This window comes from Mauremys mutica, chromosome 1, assembly GCF_020497125.1.
Source record: "Mauremys mutica isolate MM-2020 ecotype Southern chromosome 1, ASM2049712v1, whole genome shotgun sequence".
Classification (NCBI taxonomy): domain Eukaryota; kingdom Metazoa; phylum Chordata; order Testudines; family Geoemydidae; genus Mauremys; species Mauremys mutica.
In genome coordinates this window covers 99273302-99299282 of record NC_059072.1, presented here as the reverse complement: position 1 = coordinate 99299282, position 25981 = coordinate 99273302, and the positions used below count along the sequence as shown (strand labels likewise).

Sequence of the window (25981 nt, the reverse complement as noted above, 5' to 3'; positions counted from 1 at the left end):
AGCCATGGCCCACACTGGAGGGAGTGCAGAAGGGTCTCACAGCAATGGAGACACAGCAATGGAAGCCCTTGGAGGAAATCTTGCTGACTCAGCCGGAATTCCCTGGGAACAAATGTTGCAGTGCCAACAAAGCCAACCTTTCAGTGGGGGCATCAAGCAATCCCATCCACGCCCAGCACTCTAAGATTGCCCATGTGGAGGAAGGCAGGACCATGGCCATGAACTCTGCAACAAACCTCTTCCTGCCCCAGTGTGAGTAGCTAGTATCCAGAGGAAACTGGCTGTGCACTACATCCAGTGAGTTGAGCCCAGTCCCCACACAGGGGCTCCATAAGGAGTGGGAAAACTTCTGTGTGTCCTTCCCCTTCCACCTTTGTGTACCCAGGCAGGGCTAGGCACAATAGAGCTCAAAACTCTAATCTTGAGTCTACTGTTCCTTAAAGTGATGACTGAGAGTAGGGCCATGGTTTTTTTTTTATGACAGTTGAATAGGTTGAGGCTGATTCCCCTCCCCGCCCCCAGCTGAAACCACCAAACACAAGCTTAGTGAAGTATGGAGGCCATCTTTAAAGTTGATTTGAATGAGGAAGATGAATCTGAAACTATTCCTGAGCTCAACGTATTTTGGGTATTTTTCCTTTTGCTTCAGATATTTTCAGATGTTTTCTATACTATCCAAGTCCTTGATCCTGCAGGTGACTCTATGTTCACAGTGGGGCTGCCTACAGGTGTAGGAGCTGCCCAGACAGTTACTTGCATGATCAGGGTTCAGATCTGACCCGGTTTGAGAATACAGTTCTCAAAATGCAGTAATGGGGCTATTTCTTCCCCTTTCCAAACTTCTAAAGGTCTGATATTTTTATGCAGCTTCCTATGTTTAGTCCTGTTTAAACTATTCACTAAAAAGCCCTGTTACTGGGCTGCCAGTGGGCCCCATAGCCTGTAGTAGGGTGAATTATGCTCAGAAGAATTATACTAGTGTGAATGTGGATTAACACCACTGACTAATGGAATTTCTCCATGTAGACACTGGTGTAACTGAGAATTGAATCTGGCCCAATAGCCACTCTACCCTCCTGAAGCTATGTCAAAATTTCCCTTTTATGTTATGGAACAATTGTTAAACGTAAACAGCCAGTGAGACTTCCAGAATCCAGATGTGGCTGTTCAAATTGGCAATTAAGTGCATGAATTCCTGTATTATGAACTTTAATGTCAATTTCATATCCCAAATGGGGGATCTAAATGTACTATTAAGATGCCCACATCTGAAAATTGTGTCCTAGGTACTTTTGTTTATAAATTGTAACTAAAAATGGTATGCTGGGTGGTAGAACCCTGGCTTTACATGCTTCCAGGCACTGCCGTATAGACCACAGAGTGTACATTTTCTGAAGTAGTGATTTCTCTTTTCAGCTTGACGCAGGTGATCCGAAAGTTTGCAAAACAGCTGGATGAGTGGTTAAAAGTAGCTCTCTATGACCTGCCAGAAAACCTCCGAAATATCAAATTTGAGTGTATGTATTGAGCAATCTCTTTTTTTTTTAATGTGAGAAGAATGTGTTATTTATCAGTTACAAATTAATTGGAAGCTAGAAAAATGTTCCATTAGTCATGAAAAAAGATCAGCATTACAGATCTTTCATTAACCAATAATCTCCACTCACTCATGAGAACCAATTTCCTTTAAATGTAATAAGTCACGGCTCTAAGACCAGTTGTCTTTCCCTTTTTGTGGACTCTGATAAGAAATTAATTTGTTGACAGTAAGCAAGCATTAAGCATGATATTAGGCAAAGCAAATTATTAAACAAACCTATAGACTTGCACAATTTGAATACAGCTTGAGGCCCTCACTCTAAAGAAGTGCCAGAGTTAAATATGAAGGGGATCAAATTACCCTGTCACCACAGGAAAGGGCACTATGCCTTTTCAGACATGCTTTGTAGATGCCTGCAGTGCGCATCACCTATTGATAAAGCCTGCTTTATTTCACAGCTCTCCATTCTTTGCTTTTCAGGAGCAGTACATTCCACATCAGAAGTTTAAAAAAAAAAAACTAATTTAGGAGAAGGATTAACTACTGATCAGCATGGAAAATTAGGAGTATGTTTTGCAGAAAGTACTCAGGACATAAATTAGAATAATCCACTGGATATTTTTGGTCATTTACTTAGTTATTCAAAAATTATGGAAAATGTTTTCCTGAGAATATTTTTGTCAGTTCTTTGTCAATTCAAAACTATTGAGAATCCACAACAGTGAAATCTGTTCTGCTCATATAAATATTGGGACAATGAATATATATATTTTAACTACCTCCAGGGGCAACATAGAAGGAATATGTAAGACCAACAAATCTGACTTCAAATATCTCTATAGATTATTTGCTTTGATCTGCAGATCTTTAGTGATTATAACATGAGAATAAACTTGAGAACACACTAACATTTACTTGTACTTGATGCCTGGCTATGCTGCAAATGATTACTTACTGCTGGGCATAATATTTACTCTTGTTTGTGCAGTCCCATTGAAGCCAATGGAAGCATTGGTGACAGAAAGCTGTACGGCTGTGAGTGTTTGCAGGATTGGGATCATACATTTTAGATGCTGTATGCAGAATAAATATTGACAGCCTACGTTACAAGTATGGATACCTTAATAAGATGCCCAAATCCCTTTTTGGGACACTCAAACCATCATTTACAGATATAAATAATCCTTATACATACTTGTAACTACTGATTTGAGCATCCAAATGTGAGATTTGGATGTCCTATTCAAAAGTCCATCTTTGAAAACTGGGCAATTAATATGAACAATAAATAAGTCACAAATGTGTGTCTTAACAGAAAGGAAATTGATGCTAGTTTTAACAAGGTACTTTTAAAATCAAGGTTCTTTATTTGGCATATTACCTAAAGGTGTAATTCTCCTTTCCTGCAGTGTCCAGAAGGTTTTCACAAATTCTCCGGCGGCAGACCTCATTAAATCATCTCTGCCAGGTAGGTATTTCAGTGGTTATCCATTCTTGATAAGTTTATTCTATGCTGCTTTTGCTGACAGTTGTAACATTTGCAGGTTGGATATTGCATAAAGAGAAACTTTCTTGGAGGTAACAATAGAACATGAGGCTTTAGTACAGGGGTGGGCAAACTACAGCTCACGGGCTGCATCCAGCCCATCAGATGTTTTAATCCAGCCCTTGAGTTCCCACCGGGGAGCAGGGTCTGGGGCTTGCCTCACACCGGCACTCCAGCCGGGGAGTGGGGTTGGGGGCTTGCCCTGCTCCGTGCGGCTCCCAGAAGCAGTGGCATGTCAGATGATACAGATAATACAGCCCAAGTCTGGGTTGTCGTCACTGATTAATTTACACAGGACTGATGTGTGACCCCGATCCAGCATCACCCATGTTTCCCTCAGCCTACTCCTTCCCTTTGTGCAGGGAGGCCTCTTCATGGTCCAGAGGATGGGCAGGTGGTGGTGTGGGGGCAGGTGAGCCTCCTTTTCATGTGTCGGGGGGAAGATGCATACTCAGAGTGCTTCCTCCCTACATAGATCGATGGGGAGGATCTGAGCCAATGTGTTTTTGTTCTTGGACTGACATGGACCAAACATTGCAGCCCAAACCTTGTAGAATTAATGGTCTAGGGAGAGAGCAGTTTGATTAGAAACACCTGGCGAGATTTGTACTTTGTGGAAACCAAATACATGCTGAGTAGAGTTGGTAAAAATGGCTTCAGAGTTCTGTCCAGCTACCATGGCTGGTAACTTCCAGAAAGGATCAAGAGGTGTGTAGGGTTTGAGAATCAACTTAGTGGGGCTCGCTAAGGGAGCGTAAAAGGGGATGAAGTCTATTTTTAACCTAATAAACCATGAACTAATGAGTAGATCTGATTGGATTATAGGCATCAAGAACGGTGATCCACAGTGCAGACATTACCTTTCAAATGCTGGAGGACTGGAGGAATGTGGATTTGAACAGCATTACCAAACAAACTCTCTATACCATGGAGGATTCACGTGAGGAGCACAGAAAGCTCATCATACAATGTAAGACTAAAACCCTCAAATGTGGAACGGGGAACCCCGAACTGTATTTCCTGTTGAATACAAAACACCACAATAATAATAAGGTTCAGTTTTATAATAATTGCTTTATAGTCAATCAGTTTAATAACTGAGATATTGTAGCAATGTGGGAGCACATCATTACTGGCTACTGCTCGCTTGCTGCTCAGATAAATACTGAAACGTGTATCAAAAAGAAAGGTGAGCCCAAACCAAGATGTCCCACTTTGAGACATGGATATGGACAATATTCTGTTTAAGAAATTATTTCTCGTCTTCCTAGTGACTAATGCTGATCTAGGCCCCGATCCAAAGCTTATTGAAGTCAATGGACGTCTGCCCATTCCCTCTAAAGGGCTATGGATCAAGCCTCTAATCATTTTATCTGATAGAGTAGAATGATGGTTCTTTACCCAGTTATACTATTGTGAGATAACTGCCTTTTGAATGGCTTTGACAGCAGGACCATTTTTGTTTGTCACTTCCAGGGGCTTTTTTTTTTTTTTTAAAGACGTGGTTTCACAAAGCACTTTGATCAGCAAGTTAGTCTCTGATTGGCTGAAGTTTTATTTATGAACTTTTAGAAGTAAATATGTATCCCACATCCAGAAATCTGATTGGCTGACATAGACACTGCTTGGTTTATTGAAAGGCATAGGTCAAAGAATGACTTGTAGAAACCCTGAAAAAGTTGTGCTTTCTTAAAGGGGCAAGTTGGTTTTAGGGTAGGGTGACCAGATGTCCCGATTTTATAGGGACAGTCCCGATTTTTGGGTCTTTTTCTTATATAGGCTCCTATTACCCCACCACACCCCATCCTGATTTTTCACACTTTGTCTGGTCACCCTATTTTAGGGGGAAAGCTCATCTATTCCATGTGCAAAGTAGTGACACAAGTTGCGCACAGAATGTGCATGTGATAGCCATTTCTATCCCTTAGAACTCTGACAACAAATGTGTGTGCATCCCTGGGTGTGCTACACTGAGGTATTAAAGATGAGTATTCTTGTCTTTAGTAGCAGTCTCAACCTCTACCTCCAGCTGGAGTCCTCCTCCTTTCTTTCCTGAAGATGACAAAAATGCTCCCATCTACTTCACAACCCTCACTGACCTCTGAAAGACTCATCCCCAAGCAGGAAGAAGGCCTCACATCCCCTGACCACCTTCTGCTGGCTCCATTTCCCAGTAGAAAATTGTTCTGGGATTCTTGCCAGTTCCTCCCAGCTCCTGAGTTTACCTCTTGATATGACCCTCCTCCCCACTGAGGATTGAGGGGAGTGAGCCAGGAGTAGGCAGCAATGAGAGGTTGAGAGTAGTGAGAATTCAGGGCAGGAAGGAGGTGAAAAATAATTAGTTCAGGACATACTGAAGCCTAGAATCCAGACTCATCCTGGCTCCCAGCAGCCAGAAAAATCTCTCTTCTTCTTTAACCATCCTCAGCATACACCCAACACCCCTAGAAATTATCTAGTTCCCAAAGGGTTAATACTTAATATCAGTAATGTTTCTGGCCCAGATTCAGGAGAGCATCCCCATTTAGGAAGGATCCTTATGCAAGTGCTAAACTTTCAGTGCATATTTAAATCCCATGAAAGTTAAGCAAGTGCTTAAGAACTTTCCTGAAGAGTGGATGGAATTCAGCACATAAGTGCTTTCCAGAAGGGGCCAGTCTTAGCAGGTAGCAGTTTGCAACAGAAAGGGAGAGGAGAAAGGTGTGAAAGAAGGAGACAGAGAAGAAAGACCAGAAACAGTAACCCAACCCAGTGTACATGTTGAGGATTACATTTGGACAAGGGTATATATGTGACACTGACCTCAAGAGCTTTTTTCCAACTTTGGATATAGTTTCTACCTAGATGAAGATCATTTAAAGATGTGCAACCAAGGATATGTCTACAAGGAGCTAATTCCAAAAGGTGAACCTTCTTTCTGGGGTGGTATTTTCAGCTCACTCACAGCAAATTCAGTACTGTTGTTGCAAGTCAGTATTTCCCCTTCTACTGGAAGGTTTACAGCAGGCTGGAAATTCAGCTTAATTCCTTTGAATCCTCCAGTAGTATCGCCTCCTCTCTTCCTTCCATGCACTCTTACTGCTGTTGATAGATTTTTCCTCTGAATCACCAAGAACTCTAGGATAACTCTCCCATGTCCCGCCATCTTATGAGTATTGCAGTAGTATATAGCAGCCATAGTCTGAATCAGAGACCATTGTATTAAGCACTATGCGCACACAGATTGAAAAGGTGTTCCCGGCCCCCTGAGGCTTGCCTCTCCGTCAGTGCTCAGTCTCATTTCAAATCCTGGTTGAAAACATAGGTAAGGGGAAGAGACAAAGACAAACTTTTCTGTACCTCTAAAAGGGGCTGGCGTAGGTTGGCTTCAAGCATTGGATGAAGATTCAGGCTGGTTCTTATTTCACCCAGTCCACTTTACTTATTTCCCACACACACATGCATGAAAGTGTCACATTTTTTCTGGGTTCCTCCTCACATGATGAAATTGAGCCCTCACTTTATGATTATGGCATTGGGATTTCTTAATACACATGTCGAATGTAGGTTTCCAATGCTCCTTTACATCCTGCTGGTGCTGGGAAATCCCAACACTCAGTCTCCAGAGGTTACAATTTCCAACTATAATAACTGGAAAAATATCTTCCAGATTGGCAGATTTCCACCGAACATGACAGTCGTTTGTTATTAGGAAGTGGCTTTTCTCGTTTTTAACAATAGGGCTACTTCTATCATGATTTTTCCCCGGTGCGCCATTCCTTCAGGCCCCTGCAGATGTGACTGCAACAGCTGCTTTGGGCCAGATGGTAACTTTGTAATCAGCCCTGAGTAAAGGATGGTTCATAGCGGCACTTTCCCAGCAGCTAACCAGACAACAAACTGGGACTCGGAAGATCACAGTTCCACTTGTGCTCCCCTCCTCTCTCCGCAGAGGATGTAGCTGAAGCAGCTTACTCCCCACTCTATGCCCAGCCAGGTACTGGATTAAGGAGGCAGAGCAAGGGTTCATCCTATGGCCTGCTCCCTCCACCCTCTCCCCACTGGCTTGCTTGCAGTGGGAAGTATTGGACAAATAGAGTTGTCCCCTCTGCATCCAGAGTCCTAATATGAGCAGGTTTGAGTGGGAAAGGAAGGGGAGTCTGGGTGGCTGAATAGCATCTGTGACAATCTATCCCTTTGTAATTAAGTCTAAATGGAATCAATGCACAGTCGTTTGTAAGACAAGGAAACTCTTAAATGCGTTCCTACTGGATCTGTGGCTTCAGCTCACAACAATACTTCCCAATCTGCAGAGCCCAATCCAGGGTGCCATTACAAAGAATGGCCATGCTGCTCAAGTGGAGAGCATCCTTGTATTTTGCATTTTTTCTCCATGTCTCCTGCACTCTTCCCTAGCTGCCAACTTTGCGCTTTGCTGCCTCTCCCTGCCCCTAGCATCCACTCCAGTGGTGGGAAATTCCTCTCTCCTGCTGTTTATAATGAAGTATAAATGGACGTGCACAGCGCATTTAAATCACCCTGTGACACAGCAGGTATAAAAGCATCTTTTCTTTTGATTTAGGGGACTATTTTTTGTAGCTAAATTACAGAGCAATTCCTTGAGAGGCTCAGACACATGAGTCCTTGTCTTCCAATAGCTTCTTCTCCTAAATAAATTGGAGATTCTCCTATTTAATTGACACATTTGAATGGGCCATCTGAGTTTACTCTCTCTGTTTTTGAAAAATATATTTGGAAGAGGATCACCTGTCTGTAGAGACTCCTTTAGGTATAGTCAGCATGGCATTTGTGTGTTGGTAGTAATTCACTTTATAAAAGTACAAGTTTTATAGGAAATACTTTTTTTTGCTTGTTTGATGTTACAAATAAATGACAGTTGCCATTGAAGCCCGTTTTCACAACTAAAGCATTATGCACTGGAGATTTGCTGGTGAGAGGCCTATCAACAATACTCATCCATTGGGTGTTTAAAAGATTCTCTATGCATTTCTAAATCAATTTCATGCATGGCCTTTTTTCCTCATGAGGGTCAAAGCCTAGCTTACTGCTCTGCACTGTGAACACCATAAATGTGTTTTACTTCCGGGCATAGACATCTGAAGCTTAAATCAAAAGATGAATTTCAAGTGATGGGCCAAGATCCTGCTCCCACTGAAATCCTTTAAAAACTCCCACTGATTTCAATAGGCACAGGATAGAGACCAAGCACAGTAATGATTTCAACCTCTTTGATGTCTTAAGGTGTACATAGATACATTTATAGTTAAGTGACCTGTTGTAATTAGCTGAGCAAATTGGCGACGTATTATTGACTGTTTTGTGACAGTTGTTTTCTCTATAGTTTTAAAATGGAATTAAAGTCCTGATTTGGAGTATTTTTCTTTGTTTGTTAGTGTATCAGGAATTTGATCATCTTTTGGAGGAGCAGTCACCCATTGAGTCCTACATTGAGTGGCTGGATTCCATGGTGGACAGATGCGTTGTGAAGGTTGGTAAATAGGAGTTAGGACCCGAGTCACTTTATGTGCAGTATAACCAATGCAATATTTGTTTTCGCAAAGCAGTAGGTATTTAGTAGACACAGACTCAAGGTGCAAAATCTGGAACCAAATTCCAGACTCAAAAGTCGAAGAGTGTTCAGATTCAAGGCTTTCACTCATTCCATTCTAAAAATAGGAGCCATTTGCAAAATTCGGAGCGGGATCAGAGTTCAGATTTTCAACACCCCCAACGTTCAAGGGTGTATGGATCTGAGGTGTTGGTTCAGACTCCTCTCTAGTGTATAGTGAACAATGTAGCATTGCAGGTGGAGATCATAAATTAATATGCCCTTTAGAGCATTTAATGAAGATAATATTTAGTCCAGCTGATTCATTTTAGTAAATAAAGGTTAACAACTGGTTATAGTTCAGCTAGGGATTAAGCTGTTTGATTTTTAGGAGTTGCCCTGAAATGCCAGTAACTGAATTCTGACCTAAATTTTAGTATTATTTGAGTGGACACTTACTGATTGAACACATGAGCACTCTCAGCCAGTCAGACATCAATACAATTGTATGCAGTATGTGTAACTATACAATTTACCATATACTTTTAGCTTCTGTCTGTGAATGATAATACATTTTGTATTAGCATGTTCTGTTGGAAAATTGCAACTCTATTTCCAGAGTTCACTATTAGACCTGAGTAAATAACTTAAGAACACTTCATTAAACAATATTACCTCCTTTTCTGTTTGCAGAATGTCCACAACTCCCACCCACCCCAAATTTCCCAAATGTATCAATTGTTTGAAATTATTTAATTTTTTAAAAAATGTCTCTAGTCTATAGATTGCTATGTGAAATCACTATGAGTGGTTATGATGGATCATATTGGACCTGGTATTTTTTCTATTTGCTGACTAGATGAAAATTAACAGGCAATTTCACCTTGAATGGTCCCTTGAAATATGTGTTAACTACTTATGCTAAACAGTCTGTTCCAACTTGTATTTAGCTGTGACATTCTAAGTTTTCCAGACCCGAAGAAGAGCTCTGTGTAAGATCAAAAATTTGTCTGTTTCACCAACAGAAGATATGACCTCACCTACCTTGTCTCTCTAATATCCTGGGACCAACACGGCTACAGTAACACTTATAGAAAATGAGCTTTTGAGAGTGTAAACTTACAATATACTTTCTGAGAAGTATAATTGTGAGTAAAATATGATCATCTGAGTGTTCACAGAAAGAAAATGCAAAGAGAATGTGAACACACCAAGAGCCAATTAGTTTAAAAATTCAGATTAATACATTGTTTTTGCAATATATTCCCAGCAGCATTTATTATAAATTTTCTTCCTGAACTAGAGAATCTCTAACAAAGGGAATCAAATTAAGATGAAGACCTGGATGTTGCTAGGCAGTCTGATAAATCTCTTCATTATTTATAATCCAAATGTTACCCTCCACAAGCATGAGCATTTTATGTTTTAGGGGTTATAATTTTATTGTAGGCTTCTTCCTGCAATCTCATGTGTATATAATTATCACTACTGGGTGGCTTCATGTGTATCTGTTTTAATTTTTATCCTAATTTTCTTACAATAGGATGTAATTTTAGTGAAGAAAATGAATGGACACGTTCAGTGTTGGGTTGGGCCAGACAATGGAAATGAAAATGAATGTTTATTATCTGTGTGAAATATATAATATATTTTCTCGTAGGTAGCTGCCAAGAGACAAGGCTCTTTGAAGAAAGTGGCTCAACAGTTCCTCTTGATGTGGTCCTGCTTTGGCACACGAGTGATTCGGGACATGACTTTGCACAGTGCACCCAGCTTTGGTACTTTGATTTTAATTGTACTGATCGGTTAGCAGAGTACAAAATGCTAGATCAAGAGCTGTCACTCTCTTCTGAGTGACGATCCCCTCTTTTTTTCACACGTTCATAACCTTTAAAAAAAATCTCTTTGGGGGGTTGAAATTTTCAACACATTTTCTCCCACCATGTCATTTTTTCTGATGCTTTTGAACAAATTCCCTTCAGTTGTTTTTGACGTCCGTAAGAGTAGAAGAATATAAACTTATCCCATTTAAAAAAAAAAAAAAGATTGTCCTGTTTCTTTTCACACAGAATTCAAAAACAACTGTGCTTTGAAACCTGGTGTGTAAACAGTCCCTACTGAGGACTATGTGTATGTACAAATTGAATTAGTCAACAATAGGAATGATTGAAAATGGGCTATTGTGCTTTTGTGTTTTCATAAGTGCACACTTGTCAATGTATGTTATTAGCAGACTAATAATAATGAGGATTGTGAGAGAGCAGCACTGAGCCACTAGCATGTTTTCTTCCAGCAGTGCTTTCTTGTGTTTTAGTCTCTTAGGTGATGCTTAGATACAGGGGTGCTGGGCACCCCCAGAAGAATGTAGACCTATAGATAGAAAGCTTCCGAGCTTTGTTCATGTACCAGTAAGCTGAGGGGAGCAGATATTGGAGGCTGGCAGAACACTATGAAATCCCACATGGGGCACTGGGAAGCTGGCCATGAGGACTCAGTATTACTAACCCCAAGCAATCAAAAATTGTGTGTCAGGCCACCCAAAATCATGGGACTGGCTTAAAAAATGTATTTTTTTTTAAATGCATTTTGGGTGCTTTTATTTATCTTCTGGTTTTTTAATCTCTAGGGTGCATGTGGGTCACATTTTTAAGTTTTACTCCATGATCATAAAGGCTAGAAACTTACTTGTTTTTAATGCAAGCTGAGAGTCTCACATATTCACAAGCCGCCAGGAGCTGGGGCTTTAAGAAAAACACCAAATACCACACGACTCTTGATAAAATCTCAAGAGCTGACCTCACTGTCTTCTGAGAACCTTCAGGAGCATTTTGTTCTGTGGTTGGTCTTCATGGCTTTCCCGTTGTCAGTTTCTTCTAAGCACAGCTTTTAAGCAAGCACAAGAGTGAAACGCCACTCCTAGCAGGCAGTGGGACAGTGAAAATCCTTAAAAGGCCTCTATGCACAGCTTTTGTATTCACTGGATTGTGCTGAAGTACCAGTGCCCTGACCACATTTGATATCTATCCCCTCTCATATTCGCTCTCCCCCTTATTCACCAAAACTCTTTTCACTGTGGAAATAGAGGTTGCTCGCATTGCTGAGCATTGCATACTTCTCTGCACAATGCAGAAACCTCTTGGAACAGGTATTGAGCAAACACCGAGTTCTGAGCATTTTGGCTCTCTATAGCACTCAGCTACACTGTGTAAATGGAATGTTGAAGTCACACCATTAAAATAATGAAATGTCAAAAATGCAAGTTAAGGTTCCAAAAATTACGCACTCTCTATCAAGTTGTACATAAGCAGCTTTAAATTCCTATTTAGGCTAAATTTGTAGCCTAATAGAATAGTGTTTTTTGTAAGATGTATAAAATAAAATGTACAGGATGTGTAGTCACACACGTATACCCCTCCCTACACAAAATATATTTATTTAGATATAATGGTGTATTAGGAAAGAGGATATCAGCAGCCACATGTGATATGCTTTCCATGGCATTTGGAGAATTACTCTTTACAATTCTAGTAAGACAGGTCTTAAGTGCATACACCATCTTAAAAGTATGTTTAAAATAAATTGCTGTCTCTTAAAGGTATTGGTAATTTAATTACATTAGTAGTCACCAGCTACATCTGTTAAAAGTGTCTGCTTTCAAAGTATTATAGCACATGTCAAATAAGTATAAACTGGTTTTCTGAAAATAATGCATTTTTAAAGGATATAAATAATATAGTATAGAATTTTTTAATGACTTGGGTTTGATAATGCTGCTTGCAGCACTACTGAACAGGACTATCATTTATGTCTTCATTATGGCACTGTAAACTTCCTAAGGTTTTCTTATAATAAGCCCATGTAAGCTCTTTCTTTCTACCAACACACTCTCTCTGTGAATAAGGGCTTTTATTTGTTTTTAACAGAACCCTTGAATTTCTCCCACTTTGGGTTCAAAAGTGCAGGTCTATTGAAGTCAGTGGGAGTTAGGGTGAGCAAGGACTTCAGATCCTCAAAGAGGATGAGTATTGAAACCACATCCAGACCCCAGTATAACAAAACTTGGACTATCGCTGCTCCCACTTCTCGAAAAGTGACTGACATATTATTTACCAGCATCAACCAAATGATAATCTCAAGAATGAATGCGGTAACATTCTAATTACAAAGCCATTGTAAGGCACATTTGGAGCATGCTCAGCTATAATTCCATACAAAAGTCTAATTATCCTCTGAATGTAAATGTATCAGAATCATACCTGAGGAACTTGTGGGTTTAATTTAACACCGTTCTTCCTCTCTTTTTACAGTATCATGCATTTTAATGAGTACTATACAATAGAGAGAAGCAAAGATGACAGATATATTTTAGATAGTGTCTTCTGTATACATTTGTTCTTATCTTAGATGAAAACTTGTGTATTTTGGCTACACTGGTGACTATATAAACAGGCACTGATTTTATTGATCATTCTAAGCAATAAACAGTGCCAGATCTTTACACTTTTGTTTTAAAAAAAAACAAAAAAACATTATTTGAGAGTGTGTTTGAAACAAAAACATGATAAAAATTACTTGTTTGATTCTCTGCTCATTCTTATATACAGGACAATATATTTTAGCTTTGTCATCATTTCATGATCCAGAAATTTGACTACAGAATGTTTCACTACGTGTCACTGGGCTGGTAGCATCTATCCTGAAGTGACATACAGATCTGAGTCTGGGCAAAGCTTTTAAGCCTGGTGCATGGCATGGGCAAGTCAAAACGATTCCTGGCAGACAAAAGCTCAGCTCTCTCCTTTTTTCTCTCCCTCTACCCCTCTTCTGTCTATGTATATCAAAGGCACAGTTGGTGGCAATGTTTTGGTAATGCATCCTGTGTATAAAAACAACTAATTAGTAGAAGGAGCCTTCCAATCTTCCCCAGATCTATATATCTCTGTTTTATGATACTTGTACATAATTCCCGGCTTTTGTGAATAGCTGCTGATGTTTATTGTGTATTAGCTGGATAGAATAGCTGTAATAATATCCTCGTTGCATTCAATTTGGTCTTTTTGAAAAGAGAGTCAAAAGCAATTTATTATTGTAGGTACACTATCTAGGGGGACTTTTTATCTCTAACTAAATGAATATATATTTTATCAGACACAGATGAATCCTCTTCAGTACCTAGAGCTATATTTGGAAGAGCCAGTCATAGGTTCCTGCTAAATACAGTAGCTTGCAAAACATAAAATATAAACAGTTGTACATGAATAGCTGCTCAGCAAGTCACTGACATGCATATCCTGAAACTGGGTTCATTTGATCTTACATTTAACTTAATTTAAAATGTATCAAATTAATGCAATAATTTTACAACACCCCTTTTTTGTAGTGTGTCTTATAAACTCTGTCTCAAACATTCTACGAATTAAAAAATATCGAATGGTAAAAGAAAAGAGAAATTCAGAGAGACACAAGGGAACCAGATAGTTTTTTAAAAGGTATACTCAGTATTATCAACCCCAAGTGTTCACAAATCAAGAGTTAGGCCTCAAAATATCATGAGATTTTAAAAAATAATAAATCTTGGGTTCTTAGTATTTGTCTTCAAGCATGTGAGCATTTAGCATGCCTGCTTTCAAGGTTTTCTCTGCAATCTTAAGGCTCAAAACTTTCTTTTATTTTTTTAATGAAAGATGAGATTGTCACATAATTACCTGTCTCGAGGAGCAGAGGCTTAAAGGAAGAACATCAAATATCCTGAGACTTGTGATTAAAATTGTGAGACTTGGAAACACTGAATATTAGGCCTGATTTTCCTCTGGTCCAGATCACTAATGACTCCACTGAAGTCAACAGAGGTACACCAATGTACAGCTTGCGTGATACGAGAACCAGGCTTGTTCTGGGGCATAATGCTCCAGCTTTACGCTGGTGAACCCCAGTGGAGTTACATCAGTGTAAAATGGACTAACACAGTGGTCAGTCAGGCCCATTGTGTTCATACACTTCTAAACAGGGTAGGAGTCTACTAACATTGTAACTGATGTGAGGCATTTTGAAATAGCTATCTTATTCCATTTGCAGTTTTTACAAGACTTCCAGTTCAAAAACTTTATAAAACTAAATAGCTACATAGCTTGGCTAAGGCTCTCCACTACATTGCACCTTATTAGTCATTTTAATTTCTGTAAGATGGCTGTGAAGTATACCGTTTTGATTTGCACAGGTGTAAATGATCATAAAAGTAGAGAATCAAGCCCTTCATATTCGCTAGTGGAAGAAGGTTTGCCCATCACTACGCATGTGTTCTATTTATAAAAATGTCCGATGTTTTTGATTTTGGTCTTGCTCCAAGGACACAAAGCATCTGTTCTCCCCCAATGTGTGTGCATAACTCCCATGAATGACAATGGAAGTTACACATGCGTGCATTGAGAGAATGGGACACAAAGACTAGAGCTGTCGCAACTGAAGAAGAGTGTGAGCACAGTTGGTTTGAAAACCTAATTATGAGATAGCATTGCATTGCATAATGACATGGGGCCTTTCAGGATGCTTCTCCTACACTCCACTTGTACAGTATATATGAGCAAAGAACCACATATTTATGGAGCAGCTGTAGACACTCGTTAAGGTAAAAACAAGCTTCCCAATATAAGCTCAGTTTCAACCTCCTCCTCTAACTTCCTTCAAAGAAACCAATCATCCTTAAATTATGTATGTAGCATCTCATTCCAGGGAAGGATTTTGTCTTAGAAGTTTGGTAAAAAAGCAGTAAAGAAATTTGAAAGTTTTGGGCCAGATCCTGGGCTGTGACCAAGGACCTGACTATGGGAGAGAGAGAGCTTCTCTCTGTCCCCAGCTGCCACCTTTGCAAGCAGTGAGCTAACACCTCTTGGCTTTTAAGAAAGGGGCCCATTGGCAGGACATTCTTTTGTGAGGGGCCCTCAGTTTTGGAATTCACCATCCCATTATCCCCATGTTTGAAACAGACAAATCAATTGATATTCAGAGCACAATGAGAAAGCCATCTCCTTTCCCAGGTTTTGAGGAGTGATGAGTATATTGAGGGCTTGTATTTGTGGTTGGGGAATTTGGGGTCTATGGGTGGAGTTGATTTCTGATTTCTTTGCAGCTGGCTATTTTCTCTGGTGTTGGGATGGCTGGTGGGTTTACTTTTTTCCAGTCTGACTATTCACTCCTGCCAAAGGTACCTAAAGCTTTTGCTAGATAATTTTAACTGTACCATGCAAGTCCAAATAAATATATCTAAAATTTACTAATCACTGGTGGACAGCCAATATAAAAAGAGCAAGTTAAATTTCTCACTTGAGTGACTCTTTGCACAAAAAAAAGTGAAGTATTCACCCAGCTCTGTTGTATAATATAGATAGTACAGCTGGTTGAAAAATATTAACCCCAAATATCAAAGTTTCTGTTTTGCAGTGGTTGATACAGACTCATTTTTCTGTTTTGTACAAAACCAGTTTATTGCAACTTTTGTCTAAAGTGTTATCTAGATGTTTATGCACATTTTTTGTTTATCAAAGAACAGGTTTTGGTAAATGAAAAATTCTGAAGATATTTTGATTAAAAAATCAATACAAATTGTGATTTAAATTTTTACAAAAAATGTATTGGGACATTTTTAAAATTACAGAAAAGAAGGTCAACATGTCTTTGTGTTTTTTTCATTTTTGCAAAAAGATTGGTTTTGGAAGAAAAAGCATTTAGTTTATATATATATAGGAAGCATAGAAGAAAATCAAGACAGATGATTTTGTCTGGAGAGCATACTGGCATCTACTAGAGATGCATGATATATATATCATCTGTCTTGATTTTCTTCTATGCTTCCTATCTTCTATACACTGCTGAATCTGCCCAGTGATAGCATATGGACATGTCTACTTCTCACACTGAGTCCTTGTATAAATTTTTAAATCTCTGTCTATGGAGGCTAAAGGAAAAGTCAATTTTTCCCCAGTACTGCTTCCCTCACGTCTGTTCTCTGCTTCTTGGCATTTCTCTAACTGAACTGAGACCTGAAACTACATGGGAAACTCTTTTTTCCCTGTCCAGATCCATGTCTGTGGGTATGGCTACACTGGCGATTTGCAGCGCTGGAAAGCCTCCACCAGCGCTGCAATTAGTAAGTGGCCACACCTGCAGGGCACTTCCAGCGCTGCAACTCCCTGGCTGCAGTGCTGGCCGTACACCTCACTCAGCATGGGGAATAAGGATTCCAGCGCTGGTGCTGCAGCGCTGGTCATCAAGTGTGGCCACACACCAGCGCTGTGATTGGCCTCCAGGGTATAAGGTGTATCCCAGAATGCTTTTATAAATTACTCTCTTTGTTTTGTTATGCAGCCTCTCTTTGTTTTGTTGTGAACGAGCTCCGATCGGAGCTCCGTTGCCGTTGCCGCTTATCTAAAAAACAAACAGAGCTCCTGTTTGCTGTGATCATCTGTACCTGGCTGTAAACAATCAAATGAGATTGCAGGCAGGGAGGGAATGAAACAGCGGGGAGTTGTGTTGGCTGCAGGCTGTTTGCAATTAAGAGTTAAGACTAAGGGATTGGAAACATGTTCTGATTTTTCAAGTCAGGAAGCTAAACACACAGTGTTGGCTCCAAAAATCCCCTCTCTCTCTCCCCCCGCTCCCTGTCACACTAGACCCCACTCCACCCCCCTCTTTTGAAAAGCACGTTGCGGCCACTTGAATGCTGGGATAGCTGCCCATAATGCATCACTCCCAGCAGCGCTGCTAATGCTGCAAATGTGGCCACACCCCAGCGCTGGTAGCTGTGAGTGTGGCCACACACCAGCGCTGCTCCTACACAGCTGGATGACCAGCGCTGCAAACTACCAGCGCTGCAAACCGTAAGTGTAGCCATACCCACATGTCTCAAATTGCCTCCTAGGAAGCGGTAGCCATAGCATGTCTCAAATTGCCTCCTAGGAAGCGGTTTGCCAGGAACCACCAAGAAACGTGCTTGCAACTTCCAAGACTGATAGCTGTTAAAGATAGTAATGCCTGTCCCTCATGTTGGGAGATCACAGGCAAGGCCAAAACATTCAGGACACTTCCTATTCCTGCTATAGTAATGTGGTACTTAATAACTTGATAGATGCCTCATGTGGAAGGACTGATGCCAGAGATATTGATGCTACTTTGATTGGTTGAAGCAGTGTTGATACCTCTGGCATCAGCCTTACCACGTGGGACATCCCACAATTGCCGCTAGCATGTTTGGGAAGTAGTGGAAACCTCATCTGTCAAGTTATTCAAAAATAGACTGGATAAAACCCTCAAGCTGTGCCATAGGGAGTGAAAAGGTGGATGGACTTTTTTACTTAAAGTCTTTTAGTCTCTCATTGATATCATTCTGACATATACCTTCTCTAATGTCTTAGGTAGCTTGGAATTGTAATGCCAGAATATATCATTGGTCTATCCCATTCAGTATTCTACATCTGTCAGTAATCTGATGCTTCAGAGAAAGGCAGAAAAGTATGCTGTCTTGTTCTTGGCCAACTGTACAATGCTAGGATGTGAGAGCAAAATATTTATTCCCAGCTCTCAACTAGGTAATCAGTTTACATCCTAAAGTGTGATGATTCTTAACACTTTTAATTTTTAACCTAGTTAGTCTAACCACAAACAAAACTTACCTCCAGTCATATAATTATGAAAAATGGGAAAGTTCCTTATTTATAAATTCTCCAGACTGTGCCTACCCTGACTGACACAATGTTTCCTGTTAAAGCAACTTATTTTAAGGTGTTTGGGCATCCTATCATACATGAATAATGGGCTTTGATTCTTGGCACCACTAATGACATTACCAGAGACTTGGGAAGAAAATGTTCTGGCTTTAGAGGCCCTATATAAATGGTACGAATGCCCAGTCAGCTGAAGAATGCTAACAAAAAGATAATCAGACTCTTGCTGGGAAGATGGTGAAGGAAGGCTGGGGTGCAGGTCCTGTAGTTTCCGACCTTCACCATATCCCTCCCTTTATCTTTCTAGTTTAAAGACCCCATGCACAGTCCAGCTAGCTCCATAATACTTAGTGCTAGTGCATTTGACAGGGAATAGATTTTTATTATTTTGATTCATGTCCTGCTTTCCCAGACCACCTCATCTGACTTAATAAGTACTTGCTTGGACATAGCAGAGAGAACTTGGTACAAAAGGCAATTCTTGCTCAAGATTTATAATTACTACAAAATGATAATTATTTGTCAGGACACTTTTCTCAGGAACTGGACCCCAGAGACATAAATTTAACTTCTGAGAAATGATCCCGGAATTCACATCATCTGTATAAATCCAGGTATGAATACACTGTGATAATCAGAACCCAGACACACAAACACCCTCCCCTCTTCACTTGCCTTTAACATTGACAGATGACTCACTTTTCAGTAAGGCACATGCTTCAGTAGCAGGACTATACAGGGGCCAGTGGTATTCAGTGGTTTGATTTTTTTGTTTGTTTGTTTTTTGATAATACTGTAATCATTTATGTGATAAGTAATATTGAGACCATTAATTGCTTTTATGTTTGTTCACATTATTTCATTCCCAGGGTCTTTTCACCTTATTCACTTGATGTTTGATGACTACGTATTATACCTGTTAGAATCACTGCATTGTCAGGAGAGAGCTAATGAGTTAATGAGGGCAATGAAAGGAGAAGGAAGCACAGGTGAGTTTGTTTTCTTAGCAGTATCTTACATGCCTTCTATAATTTTAGTCTCTGTTATTCACCCATTTCTGTACAAGGGCATTTCCCTATTCCCATTCATCCTAATGAAGCCTTTCCAAAAGAAATATGTCATTTTTCAGCTCTGTTATTATGTCAGACAAATCAATTATGAGCCTCTCTGGTTAGTGAGTGTCCTGAAATTGATTTTGAATTAGCCTGCCTGCTTATTGTTGTCACTATTGAGTTTAGTTATGAAGGTCTGAAAATTTCAACTCCTAAACCTGTATTTGAGATTTCAGCAAGGGAATTTTGTACTGAATGTTCACATCAACTAACCTATAAAACCACAGTCACATTTAAGTGACACTTGTCTTGATTCCCCTCTCCCTTACACTGGCTTTACAATAATATGTCCACTGTCTTTGGTCGAGTTACTCCTGATTTTACACCACTGTATCTCAGAAGAGAATCAGGGTGAGTGATTTTCATTGGTTAAGATTAAAGCCAAAGCTATTATTTATGATATACCGATGTTCAACTTCCAAAGAAAAAAAATCTACATTATCAATAGAAATACAGATACCAGATACTCAGTGCTGTGTGCTCAGGTACTTCAGTACAGCCCCAGCAGTGTGGAGACCATCTGTAACCTCCAAGTTCAGGATGCATGTGATGAGAAGGAGTCCTCAGCAGGCATAGAGTCAGTGGAGCCAGCTTCCATCCCTCCCTGAAGCTACAATTAATTTAAATGGGAGTTGCATGGCTAAATCTCTTAGCTGGTTTTTGAAAAGCTCACCCATCCATTTTAGCATTGATTAAATTTGACACCTAAGCTTTAGGAGAGGAAGGATGATCCAGTTGTTAGGGTGCTAGCCTGTGATTTGGAAGATCCAGGTTCAAATCTATGCTCCACCACAGACTTCCTGGGTAAATCATTTATCCTCAGTTCCCCATCTGTAAAATGGGCATACAGAGTATCTCACACTGATGTTGTGAGGATAAGCATGTTAATGATCAAGAGATGAGGCCATGAAAATACCTAAGATAAAGACAGCTTTATGTAATTCCTCCACACACCAGAGTTTACATCTAAAGTTTACTTTTCTGAGTGATCTATTTCATAGGGTTCCACGAGCCGTATTTAACAACATTTTTATGACCTGTCTCCCAATCTTCAGCAGAAATACGAGAAGAAATTATATTGACAGAACCTGCTCCTCCAACTCCCTCCCCAGTGCCATTCTCTCCAGCTAAATCTGCCACCTTGGTGGAAGTGCCGTCTGCACCCTCACCTGTGAGCAGTCAATCCCCAGAGTACGCTAGCGTAGCAACTACAACAGGTAGGTAGGCTAAGGATGGCTGGTTCTTGCATTCTTTTTTCCAAAAAACTGTTGTCAAAAAACCAAAAGCCTGCAATAAAAATTGTGAGCAATGTGTCAGTTTAGAGCCACTGAGGATCTGACCTTATCTCTGAAGAACCCCTCTCAAAACGATTCAGCATATGTTCAGTATTTATCATTGTAAATAGATATTTTCTTTATATCTTGCCAAACATGACGTGCAGTGCAATTGAAAAAGGATCCACTGTGTGCATGGATTCCTGGGCATCAAGATATAAATTTGTAAAAGCAGATGGATATCTCAATACATTATGGACTCTATGCAGATGTCTGGGGCCCTTAGAAGAACAGGGCCACAACTTTGTTCCAAAATGTTTTCAAACCTCAGTTTAAAATTGCATATTTCTAGAAATACCTTTAAAGAGCCTTTTCTAAATATAGCACTTTACAGGGCTTCTCGCAACACATTTTTTGGTGGCCTCAGTGTGCGGCCACCAACTCTTGCTGGTGGCTGCACGGACACTTTTTCCTAAAATTATTTATTTTTCCTAAATTAATAAAGTATTATGCACATATATACATCAAAATCATTGTAATTTATTTATGTACAGTTTTGGGCTTTTATTGCGGATTCAATAATAAAAATAATGCACAGTTATCTTTATTCTTTACTGGACCTAACAGAATAGAAACACAAATAAGGTGCTTTGCATGTTCTTGTCTTTTTTTTTATTATTGTTTCTTTTGCTTTTTTGGTTAAAATGGTTGTACAACAATTCTGAAGTAAATTTAAAAATACTTTGACGTAATAGAAGTCCAAATAATAATGAAAAACCTGTCTGGGCAGCTTGGGTCTGAGGAGGTGAGGTGAGGGGAAGGCATCCTCACCCGCCCGCCTCCTCACTCTGCTGTTGGCTCACCGCTCACCCCACCTCCCCTTCTCACCTTGCTCCTTAAGTGTTGTGTGTCCCACCTGTGTCTCCAGAGAGGCAGCGCATGCAGCAAAAGGGAGGAAGAGCAGTGTTCCCTCTAATTTTCCCCACCCATGTGTGGAATGAATTTTGTTATGTGCACCAATATGGAGGTGATGTGTGACACACTGTAGCGGGGTGGCTACCCGCTCCTGCCCTTTGGGGGCTTTAAAACAGCCCTGGGAAGGGGCTTTTTGGCTGGGCTGATTGGGGAAGTGGCTGCAGCTGGAGGCCACGCCCCAAACTGAACAGGGCTTATAAGAAGGCAGGGAAGCCAGGAGCAGGGAGTCTCTCTCTGTTTCCAGAGAGAGATGGGCCTGGCTGCTTAGAGGCTGAGAAGGTACCTATGGTGAAGCAGGGCTGGGGAAGGGCTGAGGAGCTAGGGAAGCTCCAGCCTGGAAAGCCCCAGGCTGCGGCCTAGAAAAGGGCAAGAGGTACTGGGGGTTGCATGGGACAACCCAGGAGTAGGTAAAGCAGCAGGTCCAAACCCCTTTTGCCTGTGATGAGTGGGCCGATGCTGCAGTCTGCCCCCAGGGCGTGGGGCTAGACCATGACTGTCAGTGGCCACTACTGAGGCAAAGTGGGGATAGTAGGGTGGGGGTTCCCCTGGGAGGAGGAGACCCAGTTATAGTTAAAAGGGCACCAGGTCCAGGGAGGGACACGGGGCCGAGAGCAAAACAGGTGGATCACCAGCCTGCAGAGGGCGCTCCGGACTGGAAGAAGAGCTAATTCCCGGAGTAACCAGTAGGAGGCGCCGCAGGGGTGAGTACCGCCCTGTTACACACACCACCTTCATATTGGTGCACATAACAAAATTCATGTGATGGGGGTGGGGCCGAGGGGTTCAGAGTGGCAGGGGGCCCCGGGCTGGGGCAGAGGGTTGAGGTGCAGGAGTGTGAGGGCTCCACCTCTGGGTGCGGGCTCTGGGGCAGGGCAGGGATATGGGGCTGGTCCCCAGGTGGGTTCCCTGAGCACCTGTGCAGTGCTAAATAGGCTGCTGTGCAGCCGCGCAGCTTACAGGGAACTTGGAGGGGCTGATGCTTCCCTCACCCGCCCAGGAAACTGCTGTGGCCGCAGGGAAACCCCCTGGTGGCCGCATTTGAGAAACGGTGCTTTGGAAAACCCTCACTGACTTAACACACATTTTCTCTAAAAATGGACATAGTTTGAATGGGTCAAATTTATAAAGCTATATAGACTTTTAGTGGGATTTTAAAAAACACCTCAACTCCCAATTCCCAATTGTAATGGAGCCTGTCTGTATCTTCAGGTGCCTAAATCCTTTAAAAATCTGGCTCAGTTGCTCTAGGGTTTGTTTTGTTTTTCCGTTTTAACGTTTTGTTCGTACCTTTCAACATCTTACAAGGACAGAATTTAGGAAATGGAGGCATGTGGCCTGTATGCAACTGCATACCTATAATTGCACATATAATTATAGCAGTTTCAGGAACACATTGTGTATCAAATGGGCATGAAAAAGTCCTAATTAGTAATTTGTGCATGAAGATACTCAGTTTGTGGCTAGGGATTCCAAGAACTGCAAATGAACCAGCAGGCACACAACTGGCTTGCAATTTGGTGCACACAAGTGGGCCTTTACATTCTGCATGTTAAATTTCTCTCATAGGCTCTCTGATATGAAAGACAGATTATACATTCTGGAGGTGGTGGCCAGGGCCAGTCATGACCTTCAAGTGTCTGGCGTCAAAAATATTTTGTTTTCCTATTTTGAGTCTACAGATGTAGGAAAGGAGTCAGGAACTTGAATGATTGTCAGAAGACATTCCAGGCACCCGATGCTGTGAGCACAAAAGAAAATACTGTTTGAATAAACCCGCAACCTATGTGCTCTCCCCAGTAGAGACTTGAGACGTAGATTTTATGAATAATTTGATTCGTAGATTTCAAGGCCAGAAGGGACCATTGTGATCATGTAGTCGGGCTGCCTATGTAACACAGGCCAGAAAACCTCCCCCAGTAACAAGAAATTGAAAAGCAGGTAACTGTGTGCTGCCCCTTAAAGGAAAGACACACAAAATGAGAATGGTCTGAGGCGGTAAGAGAGGGGAAACGTGGAAGGGACTCACACTGGCATTATGTTAATTTATTTGTACTTTAATTATGTTTATTAAGGTGTTTAAGTGATTGTCTCTCTCCTGCTATGGCCCTCCAAGGCTGAGGACTGCTAGGGTGAAGCCTCAGGATAGACACAGGCTATGGTTAAGAAACCCTCCACCTGAGCATTTCTACCACAGCCTGTCTTAGCTAAGCCCCCATGGAAGACCTTTCTGCTCAAGACAGTTCATCTTTAATCATTAGAGTCCTCCTTTTTCACCAGCTCTTCATTTCCTCACCTCCCCCATTTTCTCCCAATAGTCTTTTGTTTGGCAGAGTGGCTGCTTCTCTCTGGCCATTGAGCTCAGCTTTATTTTAATCACCATTATCTTAATTTTTGTCTAGAACGCAACTTATATGAATAGGGGTTCATATAAGTAAAGTAATACAGAACCAGAAACATTGCAGCTGCAGGAATTGGTTGTATTTTACTTTGTGTGTGCTGTGGACCTATTATAAACCATCTTGGCTCATCGATGTGCCATAGTTCTAGGGTATCAATTAATATAGGGTATATTCTGCAATTTGTAGAAAAATATAATAGGAAGTTTTAAAAAACATTAGAGGGGACATCAAAAAAATTACCCCAAACTGGTGATGATGTCGATGCAGATAACATTTCAGACATATGAAAAATGTAAAAGGCATTTGTGTGGAAAGTTCATGTATGTTGATGATAAAATAAAAAGGGGATTTTTTTAATAACAATGTAAAAAAATCCATGTTTTTCTTGATTCTGAGGGCTGGTCTACACTAGAAAGGTTTTCCTCATTAACTACACTAGCATAGATAAATATAAAGTAGCAAAATGCCCCTAGTGTGGATGCAGTTATTCCAGTATAAAAATATTTATTTATAGCTATAAAGCCTAAAGTTTATTTCAGTTCAGGAAGGGGAATAAGATATACTGGTGGGCATGTCTACACTACAAGCACTACAATGGCACAGCAGCTACACCACTGAAGTGTAGACACTTGCTACAGCAACAGAAGGGATTTTTCCACTGCTGTAGTAAATCCATCCCCTCAAGAGGCTGCATCTACAGTAGGGATTAGGTCAACCTAACTACATTGTACAGGGCACAACATTTTTCACAGCCCTGAGTGACATAGCTATGTTGACCTAAGTTTTAGGTGCCGTCTCACCTTTATACCAGTCTAACTGAATCTGTACTAGGGCTTGTATTAGTACAACTATGTTAGTAAAAAAAATCACACCCCTACACAAAATAGTTGTATTTATAAAATGTTTAAGTATAGACCAGGCCTTAGTGCTTACACAGCATGTAAGGTAAAAATCAAAATATTTGAAAATGTGAGTACTCCAGCTCAGTGGAGTTATGTATATTTATCCCAGGCGAGGATTTGCAGGATGAAGTATAAAATTCTCAATGTATTTTCTTTTGTTGGTTTTTTAATTCTGCATATTTGCTCCAGATATGTGGCTCTAACCAGCAATTCTCTTGAGATATATTTAAAAGTTACTGTGTTGCCTTTCTTTAATTTTTTTTTAAATTTAGGTAAATGTAGCAGTGTGGAAATGCGTTGTACAACTAGAAAACTAATCTGGTTGGTTGCCAATAGCTTGCAGTTCCCCAATTTAAGGTGTCATTAAGTCTTTGCTGCTTCTGGCACTGGCAATAAAAGTTAACTATTAAACTTGCTTTTTAAACTTTCTGCATGCACTCAATGGTTAAACACAAAAGCAGCAAATTAAATCACTGTGATTAGATGACACCTAACTAAAATAAGGTAAATCCTATATAGATTGCTCTGGTGTAAAACATCTGGCATGCCCAGTTAACGTTTTATTTAAATTTTTCTGTTAAATTACTGAAAGTTTAAAAGGATAATTAGCCCTAATTCTTTCTAAATTACAAAGGCCAGATTAATGATTGGTCAAATTACAACAATATTGTAACAAAAGTGATGGGTATATGGTTGACTCTGCAGTCCTCTCTTAAAGCCTGGGATTACTCATTTGCTAATGCAGTTGCTGTTAGAAGAACCTGAACTGGTTTACAGAAATTCTGCATTGTAAATGTTTGCTAATAGATAACTAATCATTTCTCCACCTCTACTGCCTTCCTCTCAGTTACAAGGGAATGTATATTTGAATTAAAGGTTCATTTCAATAGTACTGTACACTATTCCACAGGGTGCTGACTTGGTATTAATTCTCCATTTGGGCTGCTCTTGTAAACTCTTTGTGAGTGT

General features: G+C 40.5%; 1 protein-coding gene across 1 annotated transcript in view; it reads left to right on the top strand.

Annotated features, from left to right (window-relative positions):
• Positions 1 to 25981, top strand: part of RFX4 (regulatory factor X4) — a 103097-nt gene that overhangs the window by 46881 nt on the left and 30235 nt on the right. Inside the window, exons 9-15 of the mRNA XM_044980652.1 lie at positions 1417 to 1517; positions 2950 to 3008; positions 3912 to 4056; positions 8480 to 8574; positions 10295 to 10412; positions 19220 to 19339; positions 20518 to 20679. Of these exons, the coding sequence (XP_044836587.1) occupies positions 1417 to 1517; positions 2950 to 3008; positions 3912 to 4056; positions 8480 to 8574; positions 10295 to 10412; positions 19220 to 19339; positions 20518 to 20679 (800 nt within the window). The remainder of the gene's footprint in view (positions 1 to 1416; positions 1518 to 2949; positions 3009 to 3911; positions 4057 to 8479; positions 8575 to 10294; positions 10413 to 19219; positions 19340 to 20517; positions 20680 to 25981) is intronic.